Source organism: Fulmarus glacialis, unplaced genomic scaffold, assembly GCF_000690835.1.
Source record: "Fulmarus glacialis isolate BGI_N327 unplaced genomic scaffold, ASM69083v1 scaffold29876, whole genome shotgun sequence".
Taxonomy (NCBI): Eukaryota; Metazoa; Chordata; class Aves; order Procellariiformes; family Procellariidae; genus Fulmarus; species Fulmarus glacialis.
In genome coordinates this window covers 79,479-96,444 of record NW_009219313.1, presented here as the reverse complement: position 1 = coordinate 96,444, position 16,966 = coordinate 79,479, and the positions used below count along the sequence as shown (strand labels likewise).

Below are 16,966 nucleotides of genomic sequence, written 5' to 3'. Positions count from 1 at the left end.
GTTTAACTGCTCCAGGTTGTCCAAGTTCTTGTGCTCTTCAAAAATAAGGATGCAGACTTTGTTTGGTCTTTGTGTAGGAGAATTAGGACATCTTTGTGCTTTTTCTTTTTGCCTACTTAGAAAAGGCGATACATGTTGATTCTTCACTTGGAAATCTATCTTGGGCTAACTACTATGAGCTCCTTGTGGGAAAAATTGCCTAAATAGTCTCTAAAGCCTCTTCCATAATAAATATGAGTGAATATTGATTGATTCTTCTTATAATTATGACTGTCAGTCTTGTAGGAAACAGAGATGTTTGCTAATTGAGACTTCATTTGCATATTGGTAAAGAAGTATGTAAAACTGAAACCAAAAAGCGCCAGTGAGACTTGCCATTGCTGTTGGGTTTTGTAGCTTTGTATTGTTTTTGAATTCGGTGCAACTTCTTGCTCTTGCTTGTTAGTTGTTGGGACTGAACCTCTGTTTTAAGGGTTTTCAGTTTCAGCTGAGCTTTGTGAAATCTGGTTATCAAAAATCCAGGCATGTCTTGTTTGGAATATGGGTGACTGTACTGTGGAAATCAGAGCAAACACTCGCAGGCAGTGACTGCCTGTCTGTCCCGCTGCCTTCCATGGGCAGAGCGGCACAATGGGCGAAGTGCCCAACTCCTATCCAGCTAGTGCTGAGTTGTCCCAATTTCTTGTTTCTGATTTAAACATGGGGATTGTAAATCACAACTGCAGTTTATATGTCAAATCTGAGTGTCTTGAATGGTTTGCATCTGATGCAAATGTTTCTTTTCTTAAAAAAAAAAAAAAGCTATCATGAGGAAAAGTCCAAGCACTGTTTTGGAAACTAAGAATTGTGGAAATATTACCTAATAGGAAAAGTATTCTTAAAACTGATTCTACTCCATGCATCCCTTTAAGGGATTATGCTTTATGCCTGCCTTCTGGTCCCTGTCACAGCTCTTGTTATTGCCTAGACATTGTTTCCTGTTACAGAGCTCTGCATTGGTCCTGGACAGTTGTATGGCAAAGGGAAATATTTCTGCCTATGTCAAAATACTACAGGTGAATGGTGGAAAAAAAGAGATTTGTTTACCTCTTTCATTATGGTTCTGCTGAATTAGAAAATGTGTCCATTTTTAAATAGCCTTTTCAATATCAATCAGACCAGTTGTTTTCCTTTAGCAGTACTTTCACATGAGTTAAGAAAAATAGAGGAGATTAAGAAAGGATGTATAGAAGGAACATCTGCTTCTCGTTTTAGAAAAGCAATACATTTTTAATATAATAATGCAGAGTAGCAGAAAAAAGCACAGCAAAAGGAAACAAAAAACTTTAACGAAAGACACTGTCATCTGTTTCACTAAGCAGTTTTGGAAAGTTATCATGAACTTGTATCAGCATGACCACAAAATCTGCTTTATTATACTGATTATAAGGAGGGTGGGGAAAAGCTGAAACGATATTTCATTCATCTATCCAAAAAGGCCTGTAAGCTTCTAGCAGCATATGTGATTAGAATTTTGCAAGGCTGGTGGATGGTTTGCACAGACAACTTTATAAGTATTTGACTTTATTTGCATTAAAAATAGTGTTTTCAAGGAGCCTAGGAGTGCAGAAGCAGCATAAAACAACACCGTCTTGGACCAGAGGAATGAACACGACAACCAGTTGCGTTAATAGCCAGCCTTGGCAAGTAGCATCTCACAAAATTACTCCCTGGAAGAAGCAGGCCAAACACCCAGGTTTGGGGTAGTTTTGTATTTTTAGCTTTGCTTCATCCATGCTCAAAGATTGCTTTCATCCTGGCCCATCTAACTTAGATGTGTTAAAACTGGTAGAGCATAAAAGACATAAATGAGACCTTGGTTAGGGGAGAATGGCCCCATGGGATTTGGTGTTTACGGCCTCTCCGCAATCTCCACTTCAGGTAGGTCTGCCAATGAAAACAATGATAGATTTCCTTTTGTTTATTTATTTGCTACTCCAATGAACTCTTCTTAAGTTTGTCTGACAACCCTGACGATCAAGCTGGGTTTCTTCTTCTGTCCGGTGTAAAGTTCTGGTAGCTCTGAGTGTGTGCCGGATGGGAGGGGAGATGGGAAGAGCAGAAAAGCTGCTCTGCGGGGCTTTGCATTACATTAAAACAAAATAAGGTCTTTTAAGCAATGAGTAGCTGCTTCAACACGGGCACCTTGAGTGAAATAACTTGCATTTTAAATTACCTGATTTAAATTAGATCTCTTTGGAGCCAGACTGCATTCATTAATTTTGGAGAGGTAATATCTAGTTGGAGGTTATGCCCTGAGTCAGTTGGAGGCAATGCCGAGTGTCCCGACAAGTTTGATGACACTGGCTCTGCATAAACAATTCTATCAATAACACACGGGAAAGAAACTAGCTCGCGCTTGCTCTCTCATTTGAATTGACTTGCTAAAACTCAAAGTGAGAAAACATGTCCCAGGTGTTTCAGTATCAGTGACTTAATTTTGCACTCCTTAGTCCATCCTTAGATGTCTAAATCACGTGCAGGTTTAGAGGGCTGTGTACGTATAAGTTTTTTTCTTACATATGGATATAACTGTTTAACTGTAAGGACATATCAAAACCATCTGACTGCTATATTGCTAATTACTTAAATGAGTCTATTTCTAGAGAGAGAATGTTAATATTTTCACTTTGTCATTCTTTGGAACAGAACTGTGCTTTAAGGGACATGAGAAATCATTTTTTCACTTAAGTATTAAGGCAGCTTTTCATACAGATCATCGGTTCAGTCCTGTGCTTATTGGTGCTCACATAAGGAAAGGCTGCCATGCTGAGCCCTGTTTCCCACTGACTGGCACTTAAAATTTTTAAACATCAAATATTTACTGATGTAACATGGTAGCTGCCCAAATTGAATTTCAAAGGTCCTTATCCTGCGGTTTCTATTTGTGCATGCCTTCCATTGAAGTCAGCTCATGCATCTCTAATGAAAATGAACCACCTTTTCTTTGTGGCTATTTTTCAGCCTTTCTGTGCTTTCCATTTATTACCACGATTTACAACAATATTGTGAGTATTATTAATCCAGATTGCAGTCAGTGGGAGTTTGGCATGGTTTTACACTGCCGTACTGCATCTTAAATAGTTTTGGCTTCCAAGCTGAAAGAATTTGGCATGCAACTACTTGTCACTGCCCAGAGTTAACAAATACATACAAAACACTCATCATGCCATATGCACCCAGGCCAAAGAGAAAGAAAAAGGAAAGAAATATACTCTTACATATTTGAGATCTTTGAATTTGAGGAATGTATGAAAGCATGGTCCACAGAGGATACGTGGCTTAGGGAGGCTGAGCAAGGTACTTTGTGCTCAGAAGTTCCTGAGTCCAGGCCTCAGCACTGACCCACTGATGCTGTGCTGTGTTAACTGCCTGAGGGAGCTACGTGAATGTAACTTCTGTGTTAGGGTGGGAATTTTTTAGCTGTAAAATTAAAGAAAAGCCATTTGGGAGGTGTGCATGTGTGCTTAGGGAGATTATAATTTTAACTCAAAGGTTGCAGTCAGTTTCCATTGCCAAAATTGCAACTTTCCTCAACCAGTTTGGAAAAAAATGACTTTTATGCTATTTAGCACCCAAAACCAGAGAGAAGAGCTATTACTTTTTTAACTGTCATGACATTGCACCTAGAATACATTCAGCAATCACTGCCCCAGCTTTTCTAGGTGCCATGAAGCCTACCTGTGCTATAAGCAGGCAGGTAACTTGAAGTGGATCAAAGAGACAAGCTGAAGAAAGATGAGCACCAAGTAATAGTTTCAGTTTCTGTAGATTATAAGCAACTGTTTTACAGATGCACAGTGCCTGACAGCCCACACTGAGATCTGCAATGGTCAGATGTTGTCTTGGCACCTGTTGGATGAAGCCCCTTGTTCGGTGCCATGAGAAAGATGGGATCCTGCTAAGAGGGTGGCATTTTTATTTAAAGGGATGTGGACTTGCTAGTCTAAGAAAAATAGCAAGATCTTCTGATGCTGTACATGTTCAGAAGAAATCAAGTTTTTTTGCTATGTACAATAATTAAAAAAAAAAGTACCAGGACAATTTCCTCATCTATTCCCCTCTCCTTTTCTTTCTCTCTTTGTAAAAATGCTATCTAGTAGAGCAGCCAAGATATTTGTCAGTCTCTTGCTCATGGGTTTTTTCATTACTTTTTTTGTTCTCACACTGCTTGCCCGATACAGCAGCTGTTAAGTGGAGAACTCTGAGAACTGGGGAAGACTATTGGTGCAGCATTTGATTAACAATATTTTTGCAGAAAATAGATATGTCGACTATTTTTAACCTCAGACAAAGGAAGGATCAAACCCAATCCATATTCAATTACATAAGGCAACCTTTTCTAATTTCAGATGCCTTTATAGCCTCTGATGTGTCACTGTTTTCTTCCTCTATATTATTGTCTGCCACAGTCTTCCACCCTTTGTGATATTGTGGGATTTTTTTTTTAACTGTATGATTATATCATACAGAAATACATTCAGCGAGCTTTCATGTGGACCCTGGGAGCCTACAGTATTTTGCTTGTTGCTTCAGTGTCTGTGTGTTGGCATAGCTCTGTTGACAACAATGGAACAACTAAAGGTCTGGCTTTTATGCATAACACTTTATAATTCCCTATTGATAAGCTAAATTCATTTTTGTACAATTTATAACATTTTTTTCATTACATAAGTTACATCTTAAGATGAATCAGACAAACAGACTCTAACTTAGAATAGTTGGGTGATCTAAGCCCAGGGTCTGTTGCAATGCAGTTTTCTCACAGCTTGGAAGGTAACAGCCAATATAGCCACTATAGAAATAGGTGATTATTCTTTCTTTCTCTTTCTTTCTGCCTGTCTTTTTCCAGGGAACTGAGTAGATGAATGTACCTTCAAGTTTTAATTTTCTAGGTAACTAGAAGTAGATTGTATAAGGTGGAAAGGAAAGTTAATAAACCATGTGGTACTGGATAGGTCACGCAAACAGTCAGGATGTCGCAGTGAGGACAGGAAATCCTTATATTAGAAGCATCATTTTAGTCTCTAATTTAATCCATAAACCAGAATCAAAAGTGCTTTTGATTCATACTCCTGTAAGAATATTTCAGTGGGGCTGTGAACTGCACAAAAGACACAAGCGTACTGACAAGAGACTTGTTTGTCTTAGTGCCTTTTCTTGCCACCTTCAAAATAATCCATGGTATTCTTGGAGGTTGAGAAGACAAGGCTTCAAAATCTCCGAATTAGACAAAATGCTGTATTTTGTAAACAGAGAAAAGTGAACTCCAAACCGAACTTAATAGGGTAAATTATCATCTGCTTTGGATGAGAGGAAGTCCAACACCAAACACATGAGTCTTGGAGCTACTGAGTTTAGATCAATGGCAGATCTGACCTACAGATTTGTCCTTCTTCACACTGGAGAATGTTCAATACATATTGAATTAGAAGGTGCACACCCTCCTCCCTTGGTGGCCACTAAATATTTGCTTTTTAAATTCAGGGGAGGAGAAAGAAGTTAATCTCATAAAGGTTCACCCCACCCTCTGCTTGGCTTCTCTTCCTTGGCAAGCCTTCCCAGCAGCAGCTGGCTGTCTGTTGTTCTTCTGCAATTGTGTTCATGACATTTCCTGCAACTAGGTTTTCCTGAAGGTTTCCAGCAGTCCTTTCAGCCCCCTACCCCCCTTTTTTGGCCTCTTCACCCACTAACTGTGGCCTTGTGCCTAGTTCCCAGCAGTGCAAGTACCGTATCCCCATCACACATCCATGCATATCCTCTATAAGCTCTCAACACATACAATGAGTTTCTGTGGTTTGCTTGTAAGTCTAATTTACCGAGTCAGTGGTTAGTTTAAGGGATGCTGAACAGCCATGGTATAAACACAGACAGTCCTTCCTCAAGATACCTGCTCCATCAGACAGACATAGAATTTGCACTGTTTCTCAGTGACAAGAGGTTACCTTCCTCTTTTAATGTAATTCTTTTTTGAAGAAGCTGCATGTACCCCTCTCCATGCAGAAGGACTGATACAAAGAACCTAGATTAGGGAGAACTGATGCACAGATCCTGGATTACTTGTCGTGCTGGTACTTTCCCTCTCCACATTACTGAAAGCTGCATAAACCAACCTTTCACAGGCTTTTATAAACACTCAAGTGACTTAATCTTTTAGTGTAAAAGCCTAGTTGTATATTAAGCTTTCAGTTATCAATGTCATTAAATCAATATCCTCAGTGCTACAGGATCCAAGTCACGTATAAGCTGTCACAGACAGTTTAACTTAAGAAATGCAGTATTGAGGTACAGTCAGTTCGTTTTTCATAGATTAGAGAGTACTTTGAAGTAGAGCTGTTGAAGATCAGAGAGGGTTTATTCCTCATCGTAGCCAGTTTCTTATGTGTTGGGGGGCTTTCTGTTCTAATGACAGTTTTGTTGCAGAACTTCAATGAAGTCTGAGAAGATGAGTGTTTTATGCAGTTATCATAAATGGCACCGAGAAGCCTTGTGATAAACATGGGACATATTCTGTAAGAGAAGTAAATAGGCAAATTTGTATGGACCCTTCTTGTATACACATTATTATTTGTTCTTTTTCCATGTGGGTACACATACAATTCTGGACAGCTCAGAGACTGTATAGCCTCACTTGGTGTAGTTCTTTGTCTAGTGAGTGACATCTGTGTTTAGAGTTACAGATGGAGAAAAACAATAATTTGTTTCTTGCCAGAGATACTTAATTGAGGGTAAAACATACATCTGGGATTTATTTGTGTAAAAAGATACACAACTGAAGTACTATGTCTTCTTCCAACCTGACCCTGCGGTGCCCTTTCCATTTAGTGCATTAAGAATCAAGATTTATCTAGAGTTATCTTACAAATCACAAATGACAGTTATTGTATGATCTTAGCTGTTATTACAGCAGATCTCTCTCTCTCTCTCTCTCTGTGTTTTTTTTTTTAGCCACTGTTTGTCTGTCGTACAAGTGAAGTAATTTGTAATACAAACTGACTATGGATTCTTTCAATTGCTTACTTCAGGAAAGCTATAGACATGATGGACATAACATTATACAGCGTAATGGGCAAACATTATGCTACATGCCCTTGCTGCTGGTAAAACAGAATGAGCTCTGCCAACAAAACTTTAAATTAACCGAAGTTGCAGAAGGCAGTTTTCCAGCCGTGGGTTATGGATCATTAGTCTTCTGCAGTTTCTGAACTAGTGCTCTTCAAGAATACTTTGAGCAGCCAGAGGTGGGATTAAGGGAAGGAAGCGGTTTCGGAAAGACACTCCATATTTCATAGGTGGTTTGTGATTTGGAAGGGGTGCAGGACCCCTGCCGTTGCTAAAGGTGAGGCTCATGGTGGGGCACTTTCTGAAAGGAATGGGAAGTTCAGAATTGATGGATCTTGCAGGGCACATACTCGTCTGATCCTGAAGCCTTGCACGGGGCCTTCACAGGGCAGCTGGCGATGGGGAAGGGTTTTCACAGATGAGGAAGGACTCCTCTGTATTAATTAACGTCATACACTTGGTTTTACTACATCTCGCTCACCACGTCTGGAAAGAAAGTGGCATGAGCAGGTTGGGGGTTGTATCAGTGAGGTATTTCCTGGTGATGGGGGACATGACTCTTGTCCCATTATCACTTCCCAGTGTGGCACACTTGTGAGAGTGTGAGGTTTTACCGTTTGCTTTGCTCCCCTCGTGGAAAAAGGCTACAGGATGTCACCAGAGTCAAAGGTGAAAATAGAGACCCTTGGCAGATAAGTGGCAGTCTTTCCTCTGCACGAAGCTCTGCTTCTGTGGGTACCTGACCTGCAATCTCAGCTGTTTCTGTGATGAAGGCTTAGGGAAAACAGGGCGAGTCAAGGAACTAGAAATTTTGTCCAGGGACGTTGCTCAAGCAGATAAGAAAATTCCATTTATGTTATCCAGAGATGTGAGTTAAGAAGAAGTAAATGGCCTTATCTACAGCATAGCTACTTGAAGTGTGTAGAAAATCCAGTATGAATGTGTGAATGTCCTGGGTTAGGCAGAAATGCTTTATTATCGCTAGTAAGGAGGGAACTGTGCTACCTTGTGCCTCATTGTTGGACTTGTGGGAGAGGAGAAAACTGCATCAGGGACTTCTTGTACTTGGTTGCGTTTCAGCATGATGAGGCAGTGGGGGTTTTTTTTCCCTTCTTTCTCTAAAACAAGGAAAGCAATACTTGTTATCTTTTGGCTTGACAGCAGAATTGTGTTGCAATAATCCGAGGGCTGTTAATTCACCAGTGATTTATTTATGTTGAAGACTCTTGTAATTAAAAAATTGCCTTAAGGTAGGGTCTAACACAATGTGGACTTTGGGGATTTATGTATTAGAAAGGGTTGAACAGGTCCTGGAAATCCTCTAGTTTGCATATTTTGTCTATAACAAACTATTACTTCACTCCAATATAATTTGAATTATTTTGTCATGAAACTGGTGTAACAGAGTGGAGAATGGGGTCTCAAAGCTTCCTGAATGGAGGAGATTGAGTTAGTGGCTAAATCTGTTTATGGAAGATAGAAATTATGTCATCATAATGCTAAGGTGTGTTAAAATAAAATCTTGAATTATTGCATTGCTCTTTCAGTTTGATTGTATGTTTTAAAATAATCACTATTGTGGAAAGAAAATGTCTACAAGTTGGTCATTGTAATGCACATATTTCAGTGTTATTAAACCTAAAATGTGAGATTCTTATTACCCAATGAGAACAAAAACCAACGAAGCCAAATATATGCTGAAGAATAATGCCCCGATCTTGCAAAAATTAACATATATATTTGTGCTTATATACAATAAATAATCCTGGTTTGCTATTTACTTAAATAGGACACAGCTTTCTCACTCAAAGTGACATGAGTTTAATCCCAGTGTGTAAAATTAAGACTGAATACCAGCCTTTGCATGTTTGGAGTTTGTGTTAAAGCCACGAAGACTGAAAGATTTGCTTTCAGTTATGGTGTGTTAATCTAGAATAAGTCTATTGAAGTTGTTATAACAATGAGAATTTAAAGTAGCTGAATAGCGGAATTTAGTCCTTTTAAACATTCCTTCAGGGTTTATATTTTCTTTCTTGCAGACTCCCAGGCAGTACAGCCAAGCACTAAATAAGAGTAACAGAGTTCATCTTTACTGTGCATTTCTGGACTATAGGTATGTTATGTAATTTCAAATTCTTTAACTTGGTTTAATTAAATTACACTTAGTTTGTGATGCTATATATTACCTATATTCTTCTTGTTCTCTTTTATTCATGGAAATAATTAAAGAAATGAAGCCACTGGTTTACAAAAAACACAATCTCATGGTGGCTTCTTACCGTAAATAGGAGACTTGTTATTCACAGACCCTGTGTTAGGTAGGTAATTGAGAAACTGAAAAATTTTGGAATCAAAACTGCAGACTGATACAAATCGTGCTTATCTTGGTTTATGAGTATGTCCACTTGGGCAGATGCTTGGATGTTTTAAGATGGCAAACCTCCAGCAGAGCCATTGTTTTCACTGGATCTGTGCCTGTGTCACAACACCATGTGAGATCAGTATTGCAGAGCTGTAAATTTTGGCCAATGCATGGAATGGAGAAATATTATGCCCCTGAATGAAAATCGGAATAAAAGGGGCATAAATATCACCTTAAATTTCACTCAGAAAATAGGAACTATGGAAAAGCAGTAGCTATTTTTTTTTTAGCTCTGAATATATTTCATCTGTTTTTGATTTCCAAACATGTTGCTCTTACTGAATCAATTGAGAAAGAATACAAATAGTGAATTTTGAGTTTCGTGGGGATTAACAGTTTTTGAGCTGTAACGGTATAAGCCTAATAGATGTAGCAATGGCCTGCAATGCTGAGATCCCTCCTATCCGGCATGCACATGGGAAGGTCACTGTAATTGTTCTATTGAAGTTTTGTTTCAAGTATGTTGAACTGTCCCAGCTGTTGGCAGTTACTCATTGTTATGGTTACTCACAAATTACGATAAATTAGAAACAGATTTTACTGAAGCAAATTAATATGGTTGGGACATTGTTCCTGTGCTGTTTTCCATTGGGGCTTGGGCCCTTGAGGCTTTGCCTCAGGATAGAAACTGAAATATGAAATCTGTCCTTCCAAATGATTTTTATTGTGTCAAGATGGTCTTATTCCCTAGTGCATGGCAGTTAAAGAATAAGCAATTGGTTTCTGACCTACGACAGGCTCTCTTTGAGAACTCAGGGAGGTCCCAAAGGACAGAGGAAGGGTGAGGTAACACCTATCTTTAAAATAAGCACTATGAAAAATACAGATCACTCAGTCTAGTTTCAGGACCCAGAATAATATCAAAAGTAATAAATGGTTAAGAAGCAGGCAGTTTGGGTGGGTGACCTACGGTGCCTGAGCCCAAGGAGCCCTCCCAGATGTGTGGCTGTGGCTTCTGTGACCCCACTCCACTGCAGGGCTGTGATAGCTCAGGGGTTTCTGGGTTTCCCTGGCTCCAGGAAGAAGCAAAGTCATGAGGATCGCTTTCCTGCGCAGCCCTGGCACCAGGCCACGCAGCCAGCCCAGCCATATCCTCAGTGGAGCTGGAGCTCCTCTTGCTACCCCTGAGGATGCAGTGCCAAAAAACAATTGTCATGGATGGGTCACTAGAAATCATGCTCAGTCAGTCTGAATTACTTACTTTGACAGGATGAGTGGGACAGTGGATAATGGAGAGGCAGCAGATATGATAGGCTGACTTTGTTTGACTTTTGCAAGATTATTCACTTGTCTGACATTATAGTTCTCAGAATGTAGAAATTTAGGTCTAGGTGAAATGCTATAAATGGGTTGCGCAATGTAAAGAAGAAATGTAGTTATCGTTTATTGGTCATGAAACTGAGAAGAAATCTCTGGAGACATTCATGTAGGGGTCTGATCTAGGCCCTGTTCTGGTCAATATTTTCCTTAACTATTTCCATGATGGAACTGAGAAGACATTAGCAGTGTTTGTGGATGCTCCAGCCTGAGATGGCTTTCAAACCTTTTTATCTCCTGTATAGTACAATGCATGTCAAATTAACCTGATAAGATGCATTTTGATAGAGGTTATATTCCATTTTTGTATGCTTTGCAGCAATGGAACTGGTGTTTGGTCTAATGAAGGTTGTGTGCGAGAGAGTGGGGACCTCAACTACTCAGTGTGTCTTTGTAACCACCTGACTAACTTTGCCATTCTGATGCAAGTGGTGCCTCTGAAGGTGAGATTAAGCAAAGGAGTAAATCTGTCTGTTAAAAATGAAGCATAAATACATCAGTTGCATCCTCACACCACATCAGTAAGTGATTGGAACTGGGCTTATTTTTGCCCAACTCAGATTTATTCCACATCTTGCTTTCTGGGATGATGTTTTAATACTTCTTGACTATATTTATTTTTTAAAACTTTTGGGAACTGAAATGGAGCATGAAATGAAACACATCTGTGGTAGGTGGGAATTCTCTTTACTCTACTTTATTCTCACCCTTTTGGCATGATTTCTTAAAGTACTAGTCAGGAAAAGCATTAGAGGGCATTGTACAGATGATCCTGGCTTTTATGATTCGTTTTCAAGACAGAGGCAGCTGAGATGTGGCTGTTTAAGGGGTTTGATAGCTAGACTTGTGGAATATGAACAGCCGAGCTTTAACTCCACGTGAAGCAAGCTCCGCTGCCAGCTGGCCCCTACCGTTGTCTCTGCCAGCTTTCCAAGTGCCGCCCTGCTGCTGTTTCTTCACCTCATTGCCAAGCAGGGGCTTGTGTAGAAGGAGCATGAGAAAGAAAATGATGCTTTATAGTTGAGAGTGAACCCCTTATGTATAGTTTTCTCTATGCTCAGTTCCTTTGTCCAAAGAGTTATGAAGCAAGCCTCTTTTCAGCTGGAGTATGACACTTTCCCTGTTTACCCAGGACCTTATGCTTGCTATTCATGCTCATCACAGGTTTCAGATAAAGCTTTGATGGCAAATGTGTTGCTCTCCTCACTAGACATGTTCTTCTCTTCATGATACCTTACGATGCCTTGAGATGTCCTCAGAGATGGAGCAGAGTGTCTGCTCCTTGCAGGTGAAGTGCTGGTTTGTGCTGAAGGATTCCCTCTACAAAACTCAGCACCAGGCAAGGTCAGGCCTATCCTGGATCTTAGCAGACAAACAGACAGCACTGCCATGAGCATGAGAAATACGTTTTTACTGCTTTACTTGGGTGTGCTACTGTCAGGGAGGATCCAATGAACGTAGTGATGAAGCCCTGCTTGGACAACATTAATAAATAATGAATGTATAATAGAAATAATTTACAAACCATATATTTAAAGAAATATATACTGATTGTGTTTCAAATTTATACTCGCTGGCACATTCTTAGCTTTCTACAGACACCATCCTAATAATATAAATTAAGAGACTGAAGAAGAGCTTCAGTAGGACAGTAGGAGTCCTTCTGTCACGTTTATCACTGTGTGCCGCTAACAAGTGTGGTGTCCTCTGTGGTACAGCTAGAGGGGTTTTGTCAGCTCTGTTGGCGTGGATGCATTGATTGTATGGCCATGTCTCAGGCTCCCGTTAATTGGTTTGAATGATGGGTTGGCTCTTCTTTTAGACAGTAGCTTTGCCGAGACAGCTACTGCTGCGGGATGGGCTGCATGTGCTCGTGAGGGCGGCACAGAGGTTCATGCAGATAGGTACAAAAGTGAGCTTGTAGCGTAAGGGAACTCTAATCAGGGTTATACCACTGAGCAGCTCCGAAGTCTTTTCAAGGAATGAATCATCCCAGACTGCTATTAGGAGTTACTGATTCAGTAACACTGTCAGCACAACTACTCACACGGTAATCCTGGTTAGACGGTGTAATGCCATTGAAGTCAGGGTCACAGTTTAGAACAAGATGGTCTGCTATCCAAAGCGCTTAATTAATACCTACAGCCCCTTGTATTAGTCTAATCATTTGAAGATGGGGATATCTTGTTCAGGTCATGCAGTTTTTATCTAACCATTATTATCTTTATTACTTGTAAAGCACCTAATGATCCCAGCTGGTTTCCAAGTATTATTTTTCTAGGAACTCTTTGTACTCATAATAAAATGCAGCTTTGCCTGAAGAGCTTCCCATCTTGTGAGACAAAAGTACAATGGGAGAAATGCGCTATTATTAATCCTGTTTTAAAAAGCAGTATACAGGGATTTAGCAAGGATTAAATAGGGTGTCCACCAATTACATGCCAGTGAAAGATTAGCTGATTTTCCACTGAGGAATGGTTCTGAAAGGTCCAACTTTGAAATAAATAGATTTGAGATTGTCATGATTAATGAGATGCTGCAATAAGTTCTAGTATTATGCAATATTAGTAATTGGAGATCAAAGATATTTTATATCAAAGTGTTTGGAATCAAGCTTTCCTAAAGGATCTGTAACGCCTAACTAGGAAAGGCTGGACATGAATGGACTGTCCAGTTCCTCACAGTTGTTTAATGGTTCTATTTTCAATATTTTCTCCCTTTTTAAATTTTTGCATCTGTCAAAGTTTGCATGGAATGTTTTTGCATTGCTTTTTTTAAATGATAATTTAGGAAACAAAATGAAAGTGCTGCTGAGATGTTATGTGGATGTGTGAGACACACAGACCTACTCACTCTGATACTTAAAAACATTCCCTATGTGACATAGTACTGTAAAAGTCTGTATAAAATAGTTTTTCTTTTATATGAAACTTAATTCCCATCATTTTCTGTTGTATTTTGACCCCTTCCACCTAAAATCCCATTTCTGAACAGAAAAAAGAAGGGAATTTGCGGCAGGAAAAGTGAAATGCTGAAAGGTGATAGGAGTATTTCCGGTATAGAGTCCGAATGTTCCTAGTGCAAATCCATAAGAATTCAAAATGCTTGCTGCAGCTTTCAACGGAAGATTGTGCAGGCTATGTAGAAAATATGCATTAATTTCTAACCTCTTAAAGTTCACTTAAAACCAATTTTTGCATGCATCTCAATTGGCAGAATTTGTAAATGCATTGTAGCATGGAGAAATTCGGGTTCACTGGTCTGCAGAGCAATGAACCTGAACTATGCCTCGACACGGCTGCTTTGCTCTGCCCTCCCATCACCTGTACAAGCTTGATGTTACAGCGAGGTGGCAATGAGAGTGGGCCCATGCGGGGTCTCGGGTAATATTGCCACTAACAAGCCAATGAAGGATGTCATCCTTTCAATGTGCTTTAATTCCAGTTCCTCTCGTTTGGCTATTATGTAGTCCCTCCCTCATAGTTCATCAGAAGATCTCATCCCAAATCTTTGACCAAGATAGACCCTTTAAATTGACTGTTTAGGATTATCTCGTGGTAGTAATTTTTTTAACCAGTGAAAAAAATTGGTATCTTCGTTGTGTAGTTGGCATGAAGTTAAGATTCGAGCAAAGACAAGCTGCCTGGCTTTTGAGCTATACAAGCAGACTATGCTCAGTTACAAATTCCTAAATCATTTGCTAAGTATTTGCTTCACATGTCTAAGCAGTAGAGCCTACTGAATCAACTAGACAGTTGGAAACTTCTCCCAGGAGTCCTTGGAACCCTGTTAAGTAAATGTTAAAAAGCTGTGGATTTTAAACACATATACATGTTTATTCACCATGTTCTGAAATTCATGAGCCTAGGTTCAAAGGGCCCATATAAATCACCCGTTGGAATACTAGATTGTCAGTGCTCTAAGAAATTGTTGCAATGATGTTATATTCGATCTTGAACTTTTGTATATTTTATTTTTCTTTTCATAAATGGAGTTCACAGATAATATGAGACAAGAAGAAGAGAGGGTGGGAGTATGCAATTGCCCACATTTGAACAGTTCTATTTATATAGCTATTATATATCTGTGACCATATAAATAGAACTAGATGAAATTTTTCCACATGAACACTATTTTTGACAGAACGTTTATTTTTTGTCTTTGTTTCTTACAAAAAGGGATCTGCTTTTCATGAAAAATGTAAATAAATTATTGGAAATGGATCGCCTGAAAACTGGAGAGGTTTTCATCAAAAGCTGTATTTTGGTACAAAAAAGTGACTTCATTCTTCAAGGGAATTCTACTTTGGGTGCTTTATACTTCCATTCTCCTGTGGAAAGTATCATTTATCTTTCTCTCCATTGTATGGATACATGCAGCTCTCAGGATAGCACAAACAGGCAGACATCCTCTCCAAGGGCACCGTAACAGCCTTTAGCCCAATGCACCAGTCAGCAGAACAGTAAAACCAGGTATGAATAGTTCTAGCACCCATTGCAGAGAAAGGCAGGCAGATGCACAGAAAACAATAAAAAAAAAAAGGGTGGGGGATATCGACAGTGCCAAAGAGATATAATACAGACCAGTATGTACGCAGCAGCTTCAGACCTGGGAGAACCTCCCTAGGGAGAACGCTGTTGATGTGGAAATCCATGAACCCTTGAGACCAGTTCAGTGCGGTAAGTGTTCTGACTCACTCAGCTCCTTTTCACGAGATTGATTTTCTTTTTGCTTAAAAAAGACCCCAAACCCATAAGCTTTCCATTAATGAGACATTACAGTTTTTTAAAGAGTTTGCTGTTCACAACCAGAGAGTACGGTGTACTCTCTGAGTTCAGAAAAAGCCAAGGTGTCTCTAAGCAACAAAGACTGAAAATAAGTGACCTTCCTCAGAAGTAACTTGCCGCATAAATGCCTGTGGTGAGCATTTCTAATGACTAGAGAACTGAGCTTGTATGATAACTATTTGTCAAGGATGGTGTCTTTTTCTTCTGAGTTATGCTAAATTCAAGCAAGAACCTCCTCGCTTAACTCCCTCTTTTTGTTCCTTCACATGGTTAAGTTTAGCTCTTTCCACTTACAGAACAATAGCATGATCCAGACCTTGGACGTGCTGTGAACTTGCCCCAGTGCCTCCCTTCCAGCTAGTACTGGTCCAGCTCATTTTCACACCTTCACCAATATCCAGCTGATCTTTATATATATTTACACAGTTTGTGCATTTCTTGTGGGCATAAATGCCTTTATGTATTCTCAAGGTTATCATTGCAATTTTATTATAAGGTACAGAACTATGTTAATAATTCATGCACCTGGCTTGGGGAGGAATTACAATGTCTCACATCAATTTCATTTTGTTTCAGTGAGACATTCATAGGATATTGTAGGATATCTTGCATCTGACGGTGCTTTCTCTTGAATACTTGAAGTATTGTGAGATGAGGAATGCTGACAAATTTTTAGATGTTTATGGAGCAGACTGTCAGGTGGGTCTAATTTCCAGGGAGCATAGAAATGCAAGAAAGTTCTTAGGAACAAGCTGCAAGTTCTTGGTTTTTCTTCTTGATCTTTACTCAAAACAGGTTAGATTAATTCAGTCACTATTCTACTGTATGCCAGCTGGAAGTAATCTCCAGAGACTGAAATCTGCTGAGGTGAAAAAGCATTTTTATTCCAATAATTCAGAGAAATAAATTGAAAGGGAGAGGTCACAAAGAAAAATTTTAAGTTCTGGAATTTTAACTTAAACATGACAAAATGAACCTCCACTCTGATATCTGTGTGCTATACAGCAGTGCATGAAGAAAAAGAACTTTGAATGCTGTGAATTAGCTAAAACCGAGCTCAGATTACAAGTGTAGTTGAACACTACTCCAGATTTCATATTAGTTTCAGCAAGAGCTTGAATGCACTGAAGTTGCAGTGATTGTGAAAGAACGGTACGAACAATACTGCTGATTAGCTTGAGATCCACGTATGCAGTTTAGTGCTTTCAGTGATGCAGGGGATTAGCAGTTGTAACAAGTTTATTTCAGGAGTGAAATAACCATCTTGGAAAAACTTACAGCCATGTGGTGCTCAGATGTCAGCCTGGCACTGACCTGTTAGCCTGCTGATGAATTGGCC

General features: G+C 39.5%; 1 protein-coding gene across 1 annotated transcript in view; it reads left to right on the top strand.

Moving 5' to 3' along the window:
- GPR133 (G protein-coupled receptor 133) overlaps window positions 1–16,966 on the top strand; it is a 153,953-nt gene that overhangs the window by 74,144 nt on the left and 62,843 nt on the right. The window contains exons 14-15 of the mRNA XM_009580323.1: window positions 9,141–9,214; window positions 11,160–11,283. Of these exons, the coding sequence (XP_009578618.1) occupies window positions 9,141–9,214; window positions 11,160–11,283 (198 nt within the window). The remainder of the gene's footprint in view (window positions 1–9,140; window positions 9,215–11,159; window positions 11,284–16,966) is intronic.